Source organism: Sminthopsis crassicaudata, chromosome 4 (assembly GCF_048593235.1).
Source record: "Sminthopsis crassicaudata isolate SCR6 chromosome 4, ASM4859323v1, whole genome shotgun sequence".
NCBI classification, from domain to species: Eukaryota; Metazoa; Chordata; class Mammalia; order Dasyuromorphia; family Dasyuridae; genus Sminthopsis; species Sminthopsis crassicaudata.
In genome coordinates, this window is record NC_133620.1 from 225,562,172 (window position 1) to 225,584,529 (window position 22,358).

At 36.0% G+C, this 22,358-nt stretch overlaps 1 protein-coding gene across 14 annotated transcripts in view; it reads left to right on the forward strand.

Moving 5' to 3' along the window:
* The first annotated feature begins 740 nt into the window (after nt 1-740).
* Nucleotides 741-22,358, forward strand: part of SYNCRIP (synaptotagmin binding cytoplasmic RNA interacting protein) — a 31,458-nt gene continuing 9,840 nt past the window's right edge. For 6 of the 14 annotated variants that reach the window (XM_074310365.1, XM_074310366.1, XM_074310368.1 and 3 more), the window contains exons 1-10: nt 1,638-2,093; nt 3,552-3,711; nt 4,312-4,430; nt 4,577-4,684; nt 7,391-7,504; nt 7,595-7,771; nt 15,955-16,090; nt 16,861-17,066; nt 20,350-20,499; nt 20,825-20,946. In XM_074310365.1, the coding sequence (XP_074166466.1) occupies nt 3,564-3,711; nt 4,312-4,430; nt 4,577-4,684; nt 7,391-7,504; nt 7,595-7,771; nt 15,955-16,090; nt 16,861-17,066; nt 20,350-20,499; nt 20,825-20,946 (1,280 nt within the window). In that variant the 5' untranslated portion in view covers nt 1,638-2,093; nt 3,552-3,563. Of the gene's footprint in view, nt 936-1,104; nt 1,209-1,631; nt 2,094-3,551; nt 3,712-4,311; nt 4,431-4,576; nt 4,685-7,390; nt 7,505-7,594; nt 7,772-15,954; nt 16,091-16,860; nt 17,067-20,349; nt 20,500-20,824; nt 20,947-22,358 lie in introns of those variants that run through there. The other 8 variants (XM_074310367.1, XM_074310370.1, XM_074310374.1 and 5 more) reach the window with 3 other exon arrangements.

Here is a 22,358-nt window from a genome sequence, read left to right on the forward strand (position 1 = left end):
GGCAGCTCTCTGTTCACTAACTGGGCTGCTCTTCTTGGATTTCCTTAATGGGACACCAAGCATCCCAATGGTTGGCAGCTGGATTTTAGCTAATAGAAGATTTTAAAAATTTATTCTAAGGTAAACCCTATATCCTACACATATCTAGTAAGAGGATGTATGAAAAGGTAAGTTAAGTTTTCAAGTTCACGCTCAATACACATTTATTATTTTGGTGCGAATGGGGTAAAACTATTTTCGAACTGTTGCATAACTATGGACCATTTTAAATGGAAGTATACCAAACTTTCCTCCGAAACTATGAACTCGATAGTGACTCACAAAAAGTTTTGTTTTGTTGAAATTATAAATATAAAAACTTAAAAAAACAAAAGGTCAATGATATCTTTTCCGATGGGTTAGTTAGCTTTCTAGGGAAAATTTCCTTAACAAGCCAACAAACAAAAAAAAAACCCAACAAAACCCGTGTCTTTGTCTAAAGTCCTTTGTAACTCATAAAGGGTTACTACAAAGGAGATGCCATTTCAAATGATAATAACTAGCAGTCAAAGTTTTCTGAAAAGAAGTGGTTTTCCACCAAGTTGCTCAGACCCGCGCAGGAATTTGCTTCGAGTTGTGCAGATATTATCCACGAGGACGAACTGGAGAGCTTCCAAGCAGGGTAGAAATCGAAACGATTGCACAACCCTTCGCGGCGGGGGGGAGGGAGGGTTTCGCTTCCAAATCGGGCCTTTTTCCCCAAGGAAGGGCGGCTAGGAGAGCAAGCAGGCGGGCTCGGGGACTGCTAGCTGGAGACCGCATCGAGGAGAGACGTTCCCAACCGGCACCGGGTACTCCAACCCCCGAAAACGACTGCAAGCCTCCAGCGCCGCTACCCCGGAGTCCGCGGGGTTGGGCGCACGCAGCACTTCGGGGCTTCTCTCGCCACGCGCAGAGTATGTACATGTGTAGGTGTGCGTCCCGATCGGCAGCTCGGAGCTCGGGACAACTGCACCCGAATTTGGGCTCCGGCAGTACCAGTCTCGCCGCGTGTCTCCTATTCTCGCCGCCTCCCTCGCTTGTCCCCTCCCCCCGCAGTCCCATTGTCTCCCTCGCCTCGCCCCGCCCCGGGGGACACGTGCGCCGGCAGCTTCCCGAGCGAGCTGAGGGAGAGCGAACGGGCGGCGACGGCGGCGGCGCTGGCGGTTGGGGCTCCGCGCTCACGGCCGGTGGGTGTTCTAGGGGAAGGACAGCGTTCCGAGGGTGACCCCCGCCCTCTCCCTCCTCCCGCTGCTCCCAGTCTGCTGGGGGCGAGGGGGAGGGGATGCGTGGGTGAGAGACTAGTGGTGGTGGCATGTGTGTTGGAGTGGGGGTGGGGTAGGAGATGTCTGTCTCCTGACAAAGGAGAACGAGTGGGACACGCCGACCCAGCCCGCCCCGCCTAGCCGAGAGGCTTGTGGGGGGGGGGGTAGGGAGTAGAGGAGGAGGAGACGGGAGGGGAAGGGGCGGGTCTCTCATTCACTGTCTGCCCCCTTCGTGGCCGCTCGAGCGGAAGGGCGGGGTCTTGAGCCCCGCCCATTGGGGGGGGAGCAGAGGAAGGTGGCCGGCCGCGGGGCGGAGCTCACGGGCGCGCGACCCGGCGTAGTCGTCTCCGTCTCACGTCAGCGCGGGAGAGAGAAAGAGGGGCTGAAACCCTCCCGGGGAGAAAGGCCAGTGGGGGACAGGGAGGAAAGAAGGCGAAAGGGAGACGTCGTTTCACGGAAAATAGAGCTCGGGCCGTAATTTTGATTGGGGAGGGTAGAGGAGAAGTCGAGTAGGAGGGAAAAAGATAGAGGAGGGTGCTAAGAGCGGTGGGGAGGGGGGGAGGAGGAAAGCAGGGGTTGTGTGAGAGGAAAGCGGACGCGCGAGGGAGGGGGGGTCACGCGGAGGCGCGCGCGCACCGGGAGCGCGCTCGGAGGCGAGTGGAACTGGATCGGGTTTGCTGCCAGCGGCGTGAGCTTCGGCCGCCATTTTACAACAGCTCCACTCGCGCCGGACATAGGGAGCAGCGAGCACGCGATTCCCGCAACCCGATCCCCTCGGACAGGATTTACCCGCGGCAGCCCAACGGGGAGGTAACAACCACGGGGCCCAGCTGGGCTGGGAGGGAAGGCATTGGGCTCCTAGGCGCGGCGACATTGTCGGGGGGGGGGAGGGAAAGGAAGGAGAGGGCGGCGCGGGGAGAGAGAAACCGGCTTTTCTGGAAAATGGATTCCAAGGGGGAGAGGAGCACGTTGGCTGCTGGTGCTGCCTGGGACTAGGCCTCGGCCCGTAGCGCCGCCTCCGCTTCTTTTCCTCGCCCATGTGCTACCGCCGCCTGGGCTTTGTCTGCAGCGCCGGAGGGAGGAGGCGCCTTCCTTGGTGCTAGCGAGTGCCCCGTGCCGACTGCGGGCAGCAGAGGTGCCCGAGTTTGTTGCTGTCGTGGCTAGTGCTGTGGGTCTGGTCCGCGCGGGGGGAGGGGGCACTAGGTCCCGCAGGCAGGCAGGCAGGGGCCAGGTTGTAGGCGGTGCGAGTTCGGGGAGTAGGTCTGCGGGGCAGCTGGGGGAGCTGGGCCGTCCGGGGAATTCCCTCATGCCGGCTCCCGCTCCGACGTCTATGCCCCGTTGCAAGAGGGGTTTACCCCAGAGCTGCAGAGTCATTGCACCGGTCGAGGGAGTGGGGGAGTTGTTTAACGTGCTGTGGGTCACGTATTTATGGGGCTGGAGTGTTGCGAGGTTGAGAACGGGACGGGAGATAGTGCCGCCGCCCCGGGGAGAGCCATGTGTCACGGCGGAGATGGTGGTGCTTGGTGGAGGGGGGAGGGGAAGGCGTGGGGAGCTGAGGAAGAAGCCGTGGCCAGGAGTCATCTCCTGCCGCCTTGTGGGGTATGGGGGTGACTAGGTTGTTGATACCTTGGGGTCTATTTTCGTTGTGAAGGGTGTTGTTGGAGTCTGGTGTGGCCTTTGCCACTGTGGCCTTGGAGCTCGGTGTGGAGACGTTGGAGGAAGTTGTAGGACATTTGAAGGCGCGGAGCACGTGTTTCTAATGGGCTCCTGGCGGCCGTGATGGTAGAGCCTCTCTGCTCTGGGAGAGGAGCTGGGGGGATGGGGTGCGGGCCTGGAGAGTTGGGGGGGTAGTTATCTGAGCGCTTTGTTCTTTTTGCTTGTTATCGATTCAAAAGCGGCAGGCGGGAAAAAGTGTGCATTTCGGATCTTTAGAGGTAGAAAAATTATTTTTTGGTTTCTTTTGATACTTCTCCACGTACCTTTTGCCAAGTGACTGAGCAGCGGAGCTGCAGGTGGCATGCCTACCCGTGTTTGAAAAATATTCCTTTATGGTTATTGTGTTAGGTGAGTTCAGGGGTGGTGTTCCGAGTAAAATAGTGATTTTCTTTTTCTGCCCTTTAACTCAGTCAGTTGTCAGGCATTATTAGTGTCTTTCACAGTAGGTGCTGTCTGGCTAATAAATGATAGAGGACAGCCTGGGACTTCAATATTGTCATCTATGTCCTTTTTGAAGAATGTAGGTTAATTTTGCCTATTGCATTTGAACAGATCTCTGGAAACATGGCTACTGAACATGTTAATGGGAATGGTACTGAAGAGCCCATGGATACTTCTTCTGCAGTTACCCATTCTGAGCATTTCCAGACATTGCTTGATGCTGGTTTACCACAGAAAGTTGCTGAAAAACTAGATGAAATTTACGTTGCAGGTAAGATACAACTTGCAAAATCATTATGAAATTTGTCTATTGGACTTATAGAATTAAACTAAAAGAGCAACTTTTTGTGGTTTCCAATTAGTATGGGGACTGCAGTTTTGATTTTGTGGTAATTTTTCTATTGAAATAGAAATCAGTCATGAGACTAAAATAATGGAGGAGGGGAGGGCATAGAACAGGTAGGCAGGCTGGCTAGGGGGTCTAGTGAAGCATGTATGAAATTGCTGTTAGTAGTGGGAGCAAGTGATGTGTTTGGTGTTTTCCACTAGGCTTCTTGTTAAGTAATTTTGAGTAGCTTCAGATTTGCTTAATGTATTTTCCTTGGTGATGGTATTTGTATTTCACATAGCAATTGGATTTGAGTTGTTTTCAATTGGAATAGATTGATTTTTAGTTTTTATAAGGCAGGTTCAGTACTGTAGCAGTATTGAGTGATCGAGACTAATCTTATCCACGAAGCTTGCTGTTTTAATGAGACATTGTTATTGGAGAACATTTTTATTAAAATAATTGAAATTTCCCCTTAAAATAACATTGGGAAAAATATGCATTATGAGGTACTTACTAATTAGTAAACATTTTCTTCCCTAGGTTTAGTTGCACACAGTGATCTAGATGAAAGAGCTATTGAAGCTTTAAAAGAATTTAATGAAGACGGTGCATTGGCAGTACTTCAACAGTTTAAAGACAGTGATCTCTCACATGTTCAGGTAATGTTCACCGATTTATACTACTGTTCATGAGTGCTTGATAAAACATATGTTTGAATTGTCTTCTGGAATTTTTATATTGAAACAAAGAGGAAGGTAACAGTTGCATTAAACTTGACAGGAAACATTTATTTATTTATTTGTAGAACAAAAGTGCCTTTTTATGTGGAGTCATGAAGACATATAGGCAAAGAGAAAAACAGGGGACCAAAGTGGCCGATTCTAGCAAAGGACCAGATGAGGCAAAAATTAAGGTATATACCTTTAATTTTTTTTTTTTCCTTGAAAACAAGACAGGCAAACTTAATTGAGAATTGTGAAGTTTTTCTGCAAATGACTTATAAGTATGGTTTGAGAAAACTTTTAGCCTTTCTAGCTATGGAATGTTTAATCTGAATGGCAAGAGCAAATCTGTAAGAAACATTTATGAAATAGACCTTTTACTTTAAACTTTTAATTCTTAGGTTGTAAAGCACCTGTTTCTGTTCAATCTTTTTTGTACTCTTAACTACTTTGAAAATCTGTAATTTACAATTAATTTCTAGAGTACAATTAATTAAGATTTATCCTTTTGTTTTGTTTTTTAATCCTAAATAAGGGGGAACTAGAGTGTAAGAAAGCGTATGCCTGATTTCTAGAGATTCTCTTCTTTATGGTTTGATGTCTCATGTTTTAAACAGGTGTTTAGAATCTACCCCTCCTTTCCCCATTAGCTTCTTAACTAAACAGTACTTACTTAATAGGGGTATTTGGAAGCCCAAATCCCTATTGCCCCCAGGTCCATCCACTTTATCTGTAGAACAATCCGTTGTGTTGGGAGCCAAGAACAGATTTAAAACCTGTTATATCACAGATTTAAGAATTACTGATAGGAACTGACAAAAATGAGAGGGAAAAAGGAATTGGGGCATTGGAAGTAACAGGAGAAGTTATATTAGACTTGAGAATGGATATAGGATAGTTGGGCATGGAGAGAAGTTGATAGTCAGATACTAAAGGAGATTTCTTAAATATTCACATTATTAAAAGAGTTTACTGAGTTTATGCACGCATGCATGCACACACATATACATATATATATGCACATATAGGTAGTAAAGCTATTTTTAGAAAAATCTAAATAGGCTTTTCCACATTGGTATATTTATAAATTATTAAACCATTGAACTGGATATCTTAATGTAATTAAAATTATAAAAATGATTTTCTCTTTAAATTTTACAGGAAATTGTGATGTGATCAAAACCATATTTTCAAATCAATTGTTCAGGGCCAGATCAGGAAAACTTTTTCTAGGTTTCATGTAAAAATAACAGTATACAGCATTTTCTTTGATATATTGTTTTGACATAGGGTGCAATGAGTTAGCTCTTTGCCTTGTATCTTTTTTGAAAGCACTAATGATAATTTGATGCATAAAAGTTGATGTGTAACAAGTTTTTATATACTGATCAATATGTTATTCCCTGAGGAAGGAAATTAAAAGTATCTTTGAATTTCTTTATTTCCGTGATACTCTTGAATTCATCAGATTCTGAGACCTTGTTTCAGTATTATGCATTCTAGGCAAGGCTGAACTTTGGATACAAGGTTTAACATAAGACAATTTGGCTTTTTTAAAATGAATCTCAAAAGTTCCATGTTTCTTAGTTTTACTCAATTTATAATCTAAATAATTTAGCATTTTTTTGCTGCTCTCATCAAGAGACACAACACCAAAACAACCCTTAGTACAAAAAGGTAAAGATGTAATTTATAGATATAAACCTTTTGTTTTCTTGAGTTATTAAAATGTTGAAAAACCTAAATATGAGCTAAGTATGTTAGAACAAGTGTGATTTTAAAATTATTATGAATAAGGTTAATCAGTATGTTTTTGTGTATTAAATTCCCCTGAAATCATTAGATAGTATTTTTGGGCTTGTTTTAAATTGAAAAAAAGAAAAGGCATGAATTTTTCATGTTTGCTTGTTACTGAGAAGTGGTGTTATATAGAAAAAATATATATAACATTTTTAGGATTGGAAAATTAACGGGTCTTATGTAAAATAGTTTACACTTGTGTAAATAGTAAAAACATTTCAAATTATACTTTCCAGAATTTTATTTAGACCAAATAGATAAATGCTCTAGAAAATTGTTCTTTTAGCGGAAAAAAAAAACCACTTGGCAAATTTATAGTAACTCAAATTTTTATATTGCAGTGTATTTTATTGCTTTAAAACTTGGACCAATGATATATTTCTAAATTGTTTTAAAAGTATTGAGTTCATGAAAAGGGAACTGGCAGTATGGTAGACTATAACCAGTAGTCCTAACAATTATTGTTTGGTACCATGAAGGTAAAGGGGACTGAGAGGTAAATTATCCTTTGCTTCTAGGCAGGATGAAACTGATCCTAAGCAGCAGGTGGAAGCTAGTATATTTTTGGACTTAATTCTAGGCAAAAAAACCCAAAACAAAACCAAAGCAGACTGAGAATCAAAGACCTCCAAGATGTTCTAACATTTTCATTGTGTCTTTTCTAAGCAATTTGCTTGGTGTGCTAATTGAAGTAAATAAAATTAATAGACAAAACCGCCTGTTTTAATTTTAGTAGATACATATTTTTAGTATAATGTACATAATTTGGTGTAGTGGAAAAATTGTGTCTGGTGTCAGGTTTGAATCTTGCTTGGACTACTAAATGCCTATTTGGCAAATCACTTAATGTCCTCTGTTTCCTCATCTGCAAAATGATGAGTTGGGACGATTAGATGATCCTGAAGATTTTTTCCAGCTTTAAATAATGTGATCCTATGAAATAACTATCAGGTAATTAGAAAAAGGGTTATCATGTTGGGAATCTAAAGGGCTAATGCTACTATGAATAGAACCTTTAAACAAATTTCAGAATTTAAAAAAAAATTAGGTATGATTTCTTTGGGCCAAAATATATTAATTCAATTGAAATTTTGAAGGCACTCTTGGAAAGGACAAGCTACACACTTGATGTGACCACCGGGCAGAGGAAATATGGGGGACCCCCTCCAGATTCAGTATATTCAGGACAACAGCCCTCTGTTGGCACAGAGGTAAAGAGAAACATTTTTAATTTTAAAAGCCATAGAACTGATATTCATGAAGCACATTTGTGAATCTTAACTGCATCTGTATGTTTATAGATATTTGTGGGAAAGATTCCAAGAGATCTATTTGAAGATGAACTTGTTCCATTGTTTGAAAAAGCTGGACCTATTTGGGATCTGCGCTTAATGATGGATCCCCTTACTGGTCTAAATAGAGGATATGCTTTTGTAACTTTCTGTACAAAAGAAGCAGCTCAGGAGGCTGTTAAACTGGTAAGTTTTTTTTTTTTTTTTTCCTTTTAAGGAAAACCTTTGAAGTTGATTAAAAAATATTTTTAGCAAATTATGAGCTAAATCATACTTCATGAAGTTGTAGTCACTATCCTTTTGTTTTTTTAATTCATAGATGGTGTGGTATATGCACTAGTATTTGGAATCAAAGGGCTTGAGTTCTAATTTTGATTCTATAACTTCCTTAAGACTCAATTTTCTCATTTGTTTGATTAGGCGGCCTGTTTCTAAGGTCCTTTAAAGCTCTACAGTAACGATTGTTGAATTTCCTTTATTTGGATGGGAGATAAATGATGAGGCAAAATTTCTGAGAGCCTGTGTGTGTCAATGTTTTTTAATTTTAAAATTTAGAGCTATGTAAATGCTGAAAAATGATTCAAGAAATAGCTTCATTGGATGTTATTCTTTGTCATGGACCCTCATATGATATGGTTCTGATCAAATGACTTTTGCCAATGATGTGATCTTGTTAAACAGTGAAGCTAATAATCAGTGGCAAATTGATAAAAACACTTGGTGATATAGGCTAGGTAAGCATGTCTGAAAAGGGTGTTTTTTCTGTTAGGTAAATGGATTATTTTCATCTTTGGTAACAATTTTGATGGTTGTTTTCAGAACTTAGTTATGGCCAATGACCAGAAAATTATTATTTTTTGACTTTAATTGATTTAATTAATCTCTATTTGAAATATACTTTAAAGCATAAACTGATATTTTTGCTCTTGCCATCTTATTTTTCTCTTATGATTAGGAGTGTTTGTTAATATTATACTAATTAACATTAATATGTAATTAATAATATCAAATAAAATGTAATGGCAAGAGGTAAATTTGCCTTCCTTTCTCCACATTCAAAGACATATAAAGTAATTTTGGATTCTCTGCTGAACCTCCATTTTATTTTCTTCAAGGGTGTTTTGAATATTTCAAAATTATAACTTATAAAATTCAGATATTTGATGGACACTAGATCTTTAAAGAAAATGTAGAAAGGATTTAATGCTGTAGTCTCTTCCTTTTCTAAAACGATGTATTTGCACATTTCTGTTCTTTTGATGCCCCCTTCCTAAGTTATCATATTAATGTTTCTAACTTCATAGATATAGGGTATATAGCTCTCTAGTGAATTCAGTGGCACTTGATCTAATTTTTCCCCCCCTATTTGGTAGTTCAAATAAAATCATAGAATTATTGGACTTGAAAGAAGCCTGAAGAGACCATCTCACAGTAGCACCCTTAATTAATAGAGGAATTAATACTTGATAGCACTAAAAGCTTAAGCTGTTAAAAAGTTGGGTAACCCATAAATTAGAGAAATAGTTACATAAAATTGGAAATCTATCTAGAGAGATTATTCTCAATCAGATTTTATTGGATTTTATTTTGTTAAATTTGTAAAATGTCTGATTACTTAGCTATGACTTTGTAGACTAAAAGTTTTTGGAGGGATCAGATCAGTCATGCAAACTGGTATTTTGGCAGGGTGTTAATACATTTTGATACCAGAATATAGAGAAGATTTTCAGAAACAGTAAAACTGGTATTATGGTTGTATATTCTGATAGGTACCTTCTGAAATGGTCTTCCTGTCTTTTAAGTCTTTCAGACATTATTCATAGTATGTCAGTATACAAGTAGATAAGATTCTCTGTATGAACTCTTTTCACCTATGCAGGCAGAAATTCATCTAAGCTTAGAGTTGGCTTTAAATTCAAAGATTTGCCTATAATTCCACAGCTAGTAAGCCTCCACAATAGGATTTTGAAATTCAGTTTTTCCTGATTGAGTCCCGCACTATTTCTTATGCCTTGTTGTTCCTCTTGATGAAATTAATTTTGAATGTAACTATTGTAAGATCTTACTTATTTTATTAATGCTATCTCTTTGGTTAATCTCTTAAAAACCTAATCTTCTGTTTGTTTATTGTATTTATGCCTTGTCTGTAAGATTATTTCAGGACCCTTAAAACCAGAAGTAGTAGTGACAGTAGTAGCATCTAGCCCTGAATTTGGTTAGCACTATAATACAAATATAAATAGCAATATAATATAAATGATCATGGATATATATGCTTAGTAGGGATGAATCCAGAATCACATATTTCTCCTATTTGCATTATAACCCTGAAGAGATGTTATAACTGTGGTCAGGACCATGGTGAGGGGAGAATTAAGTTCACTTCTCAGCATCAAAGGAGGAGGGAACTGGCAAAACCAGTGGGGAAGGAAAAGTTTAATAATTGGAATATAGCACACAAATATTTTCCAAAAAATTTTTTTAATCAATTTTCTGTCATTGGACTCATACAGATCAACTTTTTGTTTTGTATGTAATGATGTTCATTATTAAAGATGATTAAAAATGGAAGTTTGGTACAGGCATATTATTGTCTTTTACATAACTTTGTTTGAGAACCAATTTTACCAAAATTTTTTTCCCCTAGGTTTAAGACCATATTATATAGTTTTGTTTTTAATACAGTTTGGATTTGAGGGTTTCATTCTAGGTACTTTAAATCCTGCATTTGCTAGGAGACTTGTCTACTTTGCTTTTGTTATTTATGTTATTTTATGCTATTTATGCTTATGTTATTTAAGGTAGTTATCTTGGGGATGGAGGAAAAAGGAAATAACATATTTTCTACATCCATAAATTGTGTTTTCAAGTGTTTAGGAAAAAATTATCTTTGAAAAAATTTAATAGTGATTTGTTTATTGAGTAGTGTATGTAATAAGCCCCCTCCCTTTTTTTCTTTTGTTAATATAAAGAGATTTTTATTACTAGCAGATGTTTTGTTATGACCAGTAGAAAATGAAAGTGTGATGATAAAGAAGGGTGACTGTTGGATACTCTTAAGATTTGGCTTTTTATTTTTTAACAATATTTTTTAATAGTTGCACTTCAGTATACAAAGCATTCTTGTTATCAGAGTTTCAAGTAGGGCCTTGCCCACATGGAGAATATATTTCACTTGGAAAAAGTTGTAAACATGAAAGGTTGATAATAGTTTAATGCAGGGGTTCTCAAATTATGGCCTGCGGGCCAAATACAGCCCGCTGATGACGTTTATGCTGCCCCTTCGGGTTATGGCAAATGGGCTGTGAGGGACTGAGACAGAGTGTGAGCTTTTACTATAGTCTGGCCCTCCTACAGTCTGAGGGACTGAACTGGCCTCCTATTTAAAAAGTTTGAGGACCACTGGTTTAATGCAACAGTGTAAGATATTAATACATAAGATCATTTAATAGTGAAATGATAGACAAGTGCTGTAAGAGTTCAAAGGAGAGAAATTATTCTGGTCACCTTGGCTATAACTCTTCTGAGAATATTTTATTAAATAGGCATTGGAGAGAGGAAAGTCTTACATAAGTAAGTTGTGGCCCAAGAATGATATGGATTAAATCCTACAGTTATCTCAACAAGGAGATCCTTTAGACTTAAGCCAATGTCCAACATTTTAAGCTGTATTTAGCCCAAAATTTTGTCATTTCCATGTATATTGTTCATATAATTTGACCTGTGAAATTGAAAAAATAGCTTATGCCATTCAATGAGTTCATACTTATTGAATGCTTTTATGTAGAAAAGCAAAGTTCAGAACATGAAGTAAAAGTACTGACTTATTACTCTTGTCCTCTAGAGTTTTATCATTGTAATCATAATTCATTAATAGTTTGCTAAACAAAACAAAACAAACAACAAAACAAAACGCTCCTTTACAATATGGTAGACTCTAGGATGTTAAGTGACTTGACAGTGGTTACAAAGCCAGTAAATGAAAGTGTTTGAAGAGGTGGGAAAGCAGATCTTCTGATGACTGTTCTTTTTTTTTTTTTTTTTTTTTTAATTCATTTTTCCAAATTATCCCCTCCCTCCCTCCACTCCCTCCCCCCATGGCAGGTAATCCCATACATTTTACATGTGTTACAATATATGTGTGTAAATACCATTTTCTTGTTGCACATTAATTATTAGCTTCCGAAGGTATAAGTAACCTGGGTAGATAGACAGTAGTGCTAACAATTTACATTCGCTTCCCAGTGTTCCTTCTCTGGGTATAGTTATTTCTGTCCATCATTGATCAACTGGAAGTGAGTTGGATCTTCTTTATGTTGAAAATTTCCACTTCCCTGATGACTAGAAGTTTCTTAACACATTTCCTGTCTAGTAATTATTTCATTTTGTTTTTTATGCTATGAGGCACTTGGGAGTTAAATGACTTGCCCAGGGTCACACAGCTGGTAATTTTATGTGTCTGAGGTTAAGATTTAAACTCTGGTTCTCCTGATTCCAGGCCAGTTCTCTATCCACTATCCCAACTAGCTGCCTCCATCTTTGTAGTTAAAAAGAAAAGATGGCTTTACAGAATAAAAAAAATCATTCATACAAAAGAATTATAATTAATGGATGGCTATAGAATAATAAACTAACAATTAAAAGAGGATTATTTTACAGATATATTCATTGAGGGTCCAATGAGGTGTTTATTACTTAGTCACTATCAAAGGTTAGACAGATATAATTTGAACCCAAGTCCTTTGATTTAAGAGCCCATGTTTTTTTCTGTGTGCCATCATGCCAAGATCACAAATCTAGAGCTAGAGAAATATCAGACCAGCTAGTCAAACTTCTTTTACAGTAATTAGTGGCATTTATTTCTCTCATAATGGATTTAAAAATTCTTTTAAGGGGGCAGCTAGATGCCACAGTGTTTAGAGTGTTGGTCCTGAATTCAAATCCAGTCTCAGATATTTATGTCCTAGCTGTGTGACCCTGAGCAATTTATTAACCCCATTTGCCTCAGCCAAAAAAAAAAATTGTTATAAACCATTTGGCACATTTCTGATAACCAGGATTCTCTTCTAATTGTACTCCTTGCATCAAGTGATAATTCATCTTTTTTTTTTTTTTTTTTTTTTTTTTTTTTGGCAATATTTACCATGAGTTCTCTTAAGTAAATGGTGAAAGGAGCTAGAAAGAACAGAAAGACCACATTATGTTGAAGAACTGTTGAATTTTAGCAGTGTGACTTTTAACATAGTAATTATTTTGGAGGACTTTGAATTTTAAACTGAACTTTGGGGAATAGGGGCTTGAGAAATAGTTTGCGAGGCAGGAATATCATGAAGATATGTAATATTTTTATGAGAAGTATATTTAGCCTACTGTATTCAGGAAATAATTGAGTGTAAAGAGATTGTATACCAATAATTGCAATTAGGAAGCATTGTAAGAGAAGATCCAGGAGAAGGTGGCAGTGCCTCAAAAGGGATAGTTTGGAAGATAGTACAGAGCAATGCACTGGAGTTGATAGATTGATGTTTTGAAGCTAAGTGACAATTGGGCAAACAGCTATAATTAATTAAGACAGGTTAGTTGTAGGTTAGTTGTAGTAGCTGCTGTGCCCAAAGTGGAATGTTCTCCATGTTTATTTGACCTTCTTTATGTTGAGGGTGTGAGGAATGAAGTACATGTTTAGGCCATCTGTGCTTTGAGCAGCATTTTTTTTTTTTTTTTTTTTTTTTTACATATTTAGCTAATGAGGCTCAAGCTGATATTTTATTTTCTGGTTCTACAGCAGATCTTTAACTGTCATTGTATGGGATCCCTCTTCAAAGTTTTAGATCAGTTTTACATAGCTAGGCAGATAATACATTCTAAACCTGTGATGCTTGTTGCTTTATGCTATACTCAAGCTAATTCACTAACTTTTATAAATCTTGTCATAATTGGAGTAGCCAGATCCTATTGATTATATTATTGATAAAGGATTGATAAATTGTTTTCTATAGTAGACAAGACAGGTTCAACAAATGAACTTTTTCTTTTCATTGTGTATATTTTAAGTATTCTACCTATAAACTTGTTTAAATTTGCTACTTATCTGTCTTGCCTACATGAGAGTGTAAACTTTGCTAGCTGTGAATTATCTGTAGTTTGTGAATGTTACCAGAATATTGAGAAAATAAATGGATGGTTAACACTATACATTGTTTTGCAAATAGAAACTTTTTTTCCTCCTGAGGCTGGGGTTAAGTGACTTGCCCAGGGTCACACAGCTAGGAAGTGTTAAGTGTCTGAGACCAGATTTGAACTCAGGTCCCCCCAAATTCAAGGCTGGTGCTCTATCCACTGCCCCACCTAGCTGCCCCAAATAGAAACATTTTTGAGATTTTTAAGTCCAAAACTTTAGAGATGTCTTGATTATGATTTCATTAATATGAAGACTCTTATGTCCTGCATATTGCTCACTGTGCCTTATTGATTACACGTGAGTTGATCAATTTAGAGTCAGAAGGTTCAGATGTGTCTTGGCATAGGACTTTGTGCAAGTCTCTTGACTTGTTTTCTTTGTCATTGGTAAAATAAGTTTGGAATAAGTGACCATGATCTCTCAATTGCTTTCAGCTCTAGAATTTTATGAATCTATAGTCTAAATTAGAATTTTACTGCCTTCTTTATTTGCTATGAAATTGGGACTTTGTCATGTCATTCTTCAGCAATATGCAAGTCTGGTATATAAAGAAAACCCTAGAAGAAACTTGTTGGTCATAGTCTATTCAAAGATATCTTGAAAACAAATCTTACATAAAAAAATAGACTTTGGGTGACAGTTGAAAGAAATAAGACTAAAGTCACAAATAATGGGTCAAATATGTCAAATTAGGGCAATTTTCTGTTTCGAGCATTGCATAAGTCATGAATTTATGCTTAGAAATTAGAAATGGATATAAAATACAAGCAAAGGAAACTTATAAATGTGAAGTAGTACAGTTTTTATTAGCATCAGGAGTTTTTATTAGCATTACATCAATAAATTGCTTTAATGAGTTTAAATCAAAGAAACACAGAAAGACCTGTTGGTTCTTAAATTTCATTAGTCTTGCCTGTACACAAGTATTAGAATTTGAGGGGAAGGGTTTTCTGTAATAAGGAACCAATATATTAAATGATGAGTTAGCTCCTGAAACAAAGATGCTATTTTGCCCTGTTTCTTTCATGTTTAGGTATGTAATATATATTCTCTCTTCTGTTCTATAATATCTTCTAGACTTAGTTTGTAGATGTTAATAGTTTGTAGAATATTGAAATTGCTTCTCTTAGTAACTCTTTTAAGAGGCAACTAGGTAGTATGGATAGAGGAGAGTCTGGAGTCAAGAAAACAAATTTTTCTAAATTGAAATTTCGTCTGACATTTACCTGTGGGATCTTGGACAGATCACTTAATTATATTTGTCTCAGTTTCCTCATCTGTAAAATGACCCTGAGAAAGAAATGGCAAACCTTTTCAATAACTTAGCAAAGAAAACTCCAAAATGGCATTATGATTGTCAGATACTACTAAAACAGGTGGATGACAAGAAACTGACCTTTAGTCTATCTTATGTATGCTTCCAGACTGTGGCTCTTGAACTGTATATATCTTAAGTTGCTTTGTACAAATTGAGTATTATTACAGCTACTTTCTCTTATTTTGGTCACTCTTATTACCTATGTAAATTTGAGGAAAATCTGAAATCCTATTAGAGGGTGGAGAATATATTAGATCTATATAGGACATGAGATTGTGAAGTAGAAAGAGAAAGGAGGGGTTACAACTAATAATTTGCATCTTTTTTTGGTATAGGTTGAAGTAATTCATCTTATCTTTCTACTTGGCTCTATACTTCTCCCCTCTATTGGTGTTTTATTGAACAAGGAAGAAACCTTGATGAATAATAGAAACTAGTACATGCATGATAGTAAGATATAGTGTAGTGGCAAGTGTTGGGGAAGAGTAGAGAGATAGTGGCTGCCAAAATCACTTATACATATAGGTTGTTAAATAGATACATCTTGTTGCTAATCTAGTAATTTTACAAGACAACTACTGCACTGCTTACCATAATGAATTCATAGAAGTTGTGAATTGCTTTGTGTATGTTTCATAAATATGTAAATATTTCATATATGTAACTTTATATGTAACATATATGTAACTTTAATCTAACTTTACATGTTTCCATAGGGTATTTAATGCTTGATTTGCATGTTTTAATTGATGAGACTTATATAGATAGGAGATTGGTAAATTTTACAGAATTTGTGATAAAGATTCAGTATGAGATAAATTGTCTAAAGATGATTAATTCTTAAGTTAATGAAAAATTTTATTTTGTTTCCAGTATAATAATCATGAAATTCGCTCTGGAAAACACATTGGTGTTTGCATCTCAGTTGCAAATAATAGACTTTTTGTTGGGTCTATTCCCAAGAGTAAAACAAAGGAGCAGATTCTTGAAGAATTTAGCAAAGTAACAGGTAAGTTGAACTTAGAGTAAGCCTGTTGTGTTATTAGAAGTGTTTTCTTTGTTTTGTTTTTGAGTGGGGATAAATTTTATATTTGATCTTTTATAAATATTCATTGTATTTCCTATTATCAGTATTATTTAGAGAATCCATCCGTAAAACAAGACAATCTCAAGGATTGTAAGAGTCATTAAAAACTAACTCCTTTGAATCAATTGTTAGATGGCAGTCTTTTTTCAAATTAAGACTATATATAGTAACTTAAATTTGGTTTTTATATTTTGCCTTATGTTTGGAAAAGCACAATTTCGAAGAAATAGTTGTCAAGTTTATCAAATTCAAATAACTTGTTAAGTTGAAATACATAGCAAATTCTATTACCCCAAACTCCCAATTAAATTTACTTGAAATAAGTCTACTCTTTGGCTTGGACTAAAGAAAATACTTTAATTGTATTTCCATTTAGATTTGTTTTGTATTGCCATTATATTAAAGTTGTGAAAACAAACCATAATCCTAATTGAATATAACAACTTGACTAATAAAAACACTTGCATTTTAAAATTTTTCTTTGTTTTGGGGAGAATTTTTAATTGGATTAAAAGAAAATCACTAGAAACATGACCCAGAATTCCTCTTCAATTTAGAAAAATCATAATGTAAGTTTGGTCTAAATAAATAAAGGAGCCAAAATTGTGTTGTTTTGATACTAATTACATCCTAAGTTTTAAAAAAAGTTTTCATTTTGTTTAGTTTGTTAAACAGAGTTGTTTTAATTTCAGAGGGCCTTACAGATGTCATTTTGTATCACCAACCGGATGATAAGAAAAAGAACAGAGGTTTTTGTTTCCTTGAATATGAAGATCACAAAACTGCTGCTCAGGCCAGGCGTAGGTTAATGAGTGGCAAAGTGAAAGTCTGGGGAAATGTGGGCACAGTTGAATGGGCTGATCCTATAGAAGATCCAGATCCTGAAGTCATGGCAAAGGTAACAATTGAGAAGATAATGATATTTTAGTATATTATTCTCCTTCCTTTCCTTTTCTCTTCTTCCCATGTTAGCAAGAAAGAAAAAACAATGTAAAAAATTGAAAATAGTGTGCTTTGAGATCCTCACTCAGTCTCCAAAGTGTTCTCTGGATATGGATAGCATTTTCTATTCAAAATTTATTGGAATTACCTTGGATCTCTAAATTTCTGAGAGGAGCTAAGTCTATAGTAGATCATCACACAGTTTTGCTGTTTCTGTGTACAATATTTTCCTGGTTCTGCTAACTTCGCTCAGCATTAGTTCTTCTAAATCTTTCCAGGCTTTTCTGAAATCAGCCTGTTGATCATTTCTTATATAACACAGTAGTATTCCACTTAGCCATTCCCTAATTCCCTACTCTTTGCCACCACTAAAAAAAAAAAAAAAAGGCTGCTACAAACATTTTTGTACATGTGGATTCTTTTTCCTCTTTGGGATACAAAGTCATGGCATTGCTGGATCTAAAAGGTGTGCAATTTTATAGCCCTTTGAGGATAATTTCAAATTGTTTTCCAGGATGGCTTGATTAGTTCATAATTCCACCAACAATGTGTCCCATCCTCTCCCAGCTTTTATCATTATCTTTTCCTGTCATTTTAGCTTATCTGATAAAGGGTGGTGCTCCAGTTTTAATTTGCAATTCTCTAATCAATAATGATAAAATCTCATTTTAAAGGAAATAATCAAATAGGAAACTTGTCTTCCAAGTAGTAAAGAATTGAATAATTGTTAGAATTGTAAAGACTGTTGGCAGCTACGAGGTACAGTAGCTAGAACATTGGACCTGAACTAAGGAAGCCCTGATTATTTCACCTTAGACATTTAATTTTCTCACTATAGTCAAGTCATTTAATCCTCTATCTGTTTCCTCGTGTATAAAAAGGGGCTAATAATAACATACAACCTTAAATTGTAATGTAGAGCATAATTGTAAACCTTTCTGCAAACTTTGACTACTCTAAAGGCTAGCTCTTATTTTACTCATTCATGTTTGTCAAAGGATAAAAAAAAAATCTTGATAAAATTGTTCATGTAAAAGATCATTTTTTTGGGAGGGTGTGTAGGATAGAGCTGACTTCTGAGAACCAGGGAAGATTTTTCTTTTTTTCAGCTAAATAGTACTATACTGAAAGGTTTTTGCCAAGACAAAGTATAAAGTACTTTATACAAGTATAAAAAAGACATACAAAGTATTACATGATTGTAGGCCTTAAATTTTTTTTTTTTTTGCAAAAATTTGTTCCCTTTATATTCATTTTCCTAAAGCTGGACTTTTTATTACAGCATGTATGTGTGTGGTGATTATACTTTTATCAGAGTCTTCCAAGTGATTCCTAAGTGAAAGTTAATAGAATGAGCACATTTTTGCTATTCATTTAACCCATATGGTACAGGATCTTGCAGTATGAAATTGTGCTATGAACAGCTAAAACTTGGCATATATGTGATGATGGCACCAAACTCAATTGTTTGTTAGACTAAAGTCCTATGCCTAAAAATAGTGAGTGCTTGTTCTGGCCCCAGCTGAGCTGTGGCAGTTGAACAAGATTTGGCTATTATTAGTTATACTGCTTCAGAAATCAGTAGAGACTTTCTATAAGAGCAAACACCTCTCAAATCAACGTTAAAGTGAGGAGTACAATTTTCACTGTGGTTACCTGAGACATTTCCTTATAGTCCACTCTTGACCTTAATTCTGGGCATGTTGCTGGAAATGTGATAGCATTGTTTAGAATGGGATAATGAATCTTCACCAGATTTTTCATGATATAATAAAACTGTTGGTTCTCAGAACTAGATTTAATGGAGAATTTAGTGATTATCTAGTTAAAGCCTTTTAATGAGAACATGAGAAAAAAACCCAGGAAAGTTGACTTTTGCCTAAATTAATACCCATAGTAAGTTTCACAGACTAGATATGTACCTAAATTCTCTGAATTGAGCTAATACTTTTTTCATTATCTCCTTACTGCTTCTTGGTTTGAGCTTTGTGTTTTAAGTTAAGAGATATTTTAGTTGAGCTTACTAAGTGGTATGTTCAACTAAGAATTTTTCTATGGAAAACTTGTCATGTGTTCTGCATGGTTTCCATTAATCAATTTTGAACTTCGAAGACATTCAATGACCTTCAATAAAGATAGAAAGTTTTAATGATATACCTCTCATAGCAATGTCATTTTCCAATGATGCTTCATCCCCAAATAAGGATACTTTTACTCTAAAAATATGATAAAAACAATTGAACATGTCTGCCAAATTTGGGATATTTTCACTGGTGTTTCCTTTTAAATTATGTTTAAATTGTACTAATTCTCTTCCCTCTACAACTGCTTCTACCAGCCACCCCAAGTTGTTTTGTACATGAAAGGGCTATATTAAGTAAATTTACCCTAGCAATCACTAACAGTTACATTAATTACCAAAACTACATGATCCATAAGTGTTATGATTCAGTAACATTCTGTTGAATTAACATAAAATTACGCATCTATTTGGTGGTTGCTCTTCTTTTCTAGCACAAAAATGTTTCTAGTATTTTTGTTGTTGATTCTTTTACCATTTGAGAATATATGCCCATTGAATGGGACTTGTATGTGCAAACTGTTTGTGGCAGCCCTTTTTGTAGTGGCTAGAAACTGGAAATTGAATGGATGCCCATCAATTGGAGTGTGGCTGAATAAATTGTGGTATATGAATATTATGGGATATTATTGTTCTGTAAGAAATGACCAGCAGGATGATTTCAGAAAGGCCTGGAGAGACATGAACTGATGCTGAGTGAAATAACTATATGATGATCAATTCTGATGGACTCTTCAACAATGAGAACCAAATCAGTTTCATTTGTTTAATAATGAAGAGAACCAGCTATACCCAGCAAAAGAACTCTGGGAAATGAGTGTGAACCACCACATAGCATTTCCAATCCCTCAAAAAAAAAAAAAAGCCCATTATCATTAGAACAACAAAAAGATTTGTAATTTAGTGACTTACATTGTAATGCTATAGCAAAAGATCCTTATTTCTGAGGTCAGAAAGAAAGATAACCATGCTTTTCAATAAGTTTTTTTATATTAACCCATACCCCCTTATTTTATTGAATATCAGAGTTGAGTGGTATTTAATTATTCTGAATATACCTTCATTTTCATAAAGAATGTGAAATAGTTTATACTTAAAATTTAGAAAATATAGCACTTTGATAATCTTTATTTTTTTGGTTATTTTTTTCTCTTTTCAGGTGAAAGTGCTATTTGTGCGTAACCTTGCCAATACTGTAACAGAGGAGATTTTAGAAAAAGCATTTAGTCAGTTCGGGAAACTGGAACGAGTGAAGAAACTAAAGGATTATGCATTCATTCATTTTGATGAGAGAGATGGTGCTGTAAAGGTAAACAAGTGGGAAGTGATAGAGGGTATCTTGAATAATTGAGACATTTAGAATTATCTAACCAGATTATAGGAGCTGCAAATGACCTTCCACTTTAACAAAAGATTGTTGGTAAAGCTAAAGAGTAAAGAAGTGAAGTTATGTAGCTAAGTTCAATCCAATAAAATTAATTTTAAAAAATACTTTTGTGTAACTAGCGTTACTGACCCCAAGTTAAGATTTCTTGTTTTAGACTGTCTCTAAAAGGACACCACTACCTGTGAAGTTCTGTAATCACCTTGAGTTGAAAATTACTTAGCACTGATTCAACACCTGATATTTTTAGGCAATGGAAGAAATGAATGGCAAAGACTTAGAAGGAGAAAATATTGAAATTGTTTTTGCTAAGCCACCAGATCAAAAAAGGAAAGAACGCAAAGCTCAGAGGCAAGCAGCTAAAAATCAAATGTAAGTATATATATATATATACACACACACATATTTATATATAAATTGTGTTGAGTATGATTGAAAAGCTTTTAGTAAAATTTGTCTTAAATTTGCCTTTTTTAATTATATGGTGTAGTTTTCTTGCTGATAACACAATTATCTGAATATAATTGCATGCCCAGCAAAGTATTTTACTAGTGGGAGTTACTTATCTTTGTTTCAAATGAAGACAAACTGTTGTAATTATAATCACTATAAATCTTGAATTTATGTAGAATATAAAATTCAATTTCCAGATGTTTGTCTCATGAGTTCTCACCACTAGCTATATTTCAAGAATTTGGTATCATTTTAACAAAATTATAGAGGGCAAAAGGCTTTGAGTGTTATGAGATCAAGGACCACCAGAAATCTTTACTGAAAACCTGTTTGCTGCTAGACCACAGTTGTAAATAAGTATGTCAGTCTAAGGATTCTTTTTTTCCAAATGATTATTAATTAGTTATTAAATCTCTACTATGTGCCAGGTACTATGCTAAGTGCTAGGGATAGAAATAGGCAAAAGATAGTCTCTTCCTTTGAAGAGCTAACAAACTTTAAAGAGACTGTTTTTTCCTTGAGAATAGTGATTATTTCATTCTTTGTATTTATATTCTTGTTGATTAGCATGTTATGGTTTATTATTAAAGTATTATTAATTATTAAATTTTTATAAATTAATAACTGATAGTGCTTTAATATTTCTAAAGCACTTTATTTTCTCATTTGATCTCAGAAAAGCATTGATACAGGGAAAGAGCTTTTAATAGATGAGTAAACTGAAGTTTGAAGAGGTTAAGTGACTTGCTAATAATTGATGAAACCAACTGTCAAGAGGCAGGATTTGAATCCATTTCCCTGTAATTTCAATTTAGCACAGTTTCCACAACAGCATACACAACCTATGAAATTAGTCTTAACTATTTGTTAAACCAATTGTTATCATGCAAATCTTCAGTAAGCATAATGCTTTTATCTAGTTATGCTTCTGTAGTTCTGCAAATATTTAGGATTTGTTGTAATTTATTTAAATTTTAAAATAAGATTGTTTTGTGTATCATTTTGAAATGGAAAGTAACAATTGCATTAAGAGGAAGTAATACATATGCTGTTTTGTACTTCATATAATGTTAGTATTATTTGTGCGTTAGATCATAAACTTAAGGAATTGTCCAATATAACATGTAATGTCTGAAAGGACAAGAACTTGATGTTTAGACTTTTGTATCTTTATTTTTTTCTCAAAGCTCTGGAATAGTTAAATTGATAAGTAAAAATAGTCATACAATTTAGGAGTTAAGACCTAGAAATTTTGGACCTGTTTTTTAAAAACAAATGCATTGAGTAAGAATGTTCATTTAAAAATTGATTATTATTGGAAACAGACTTCT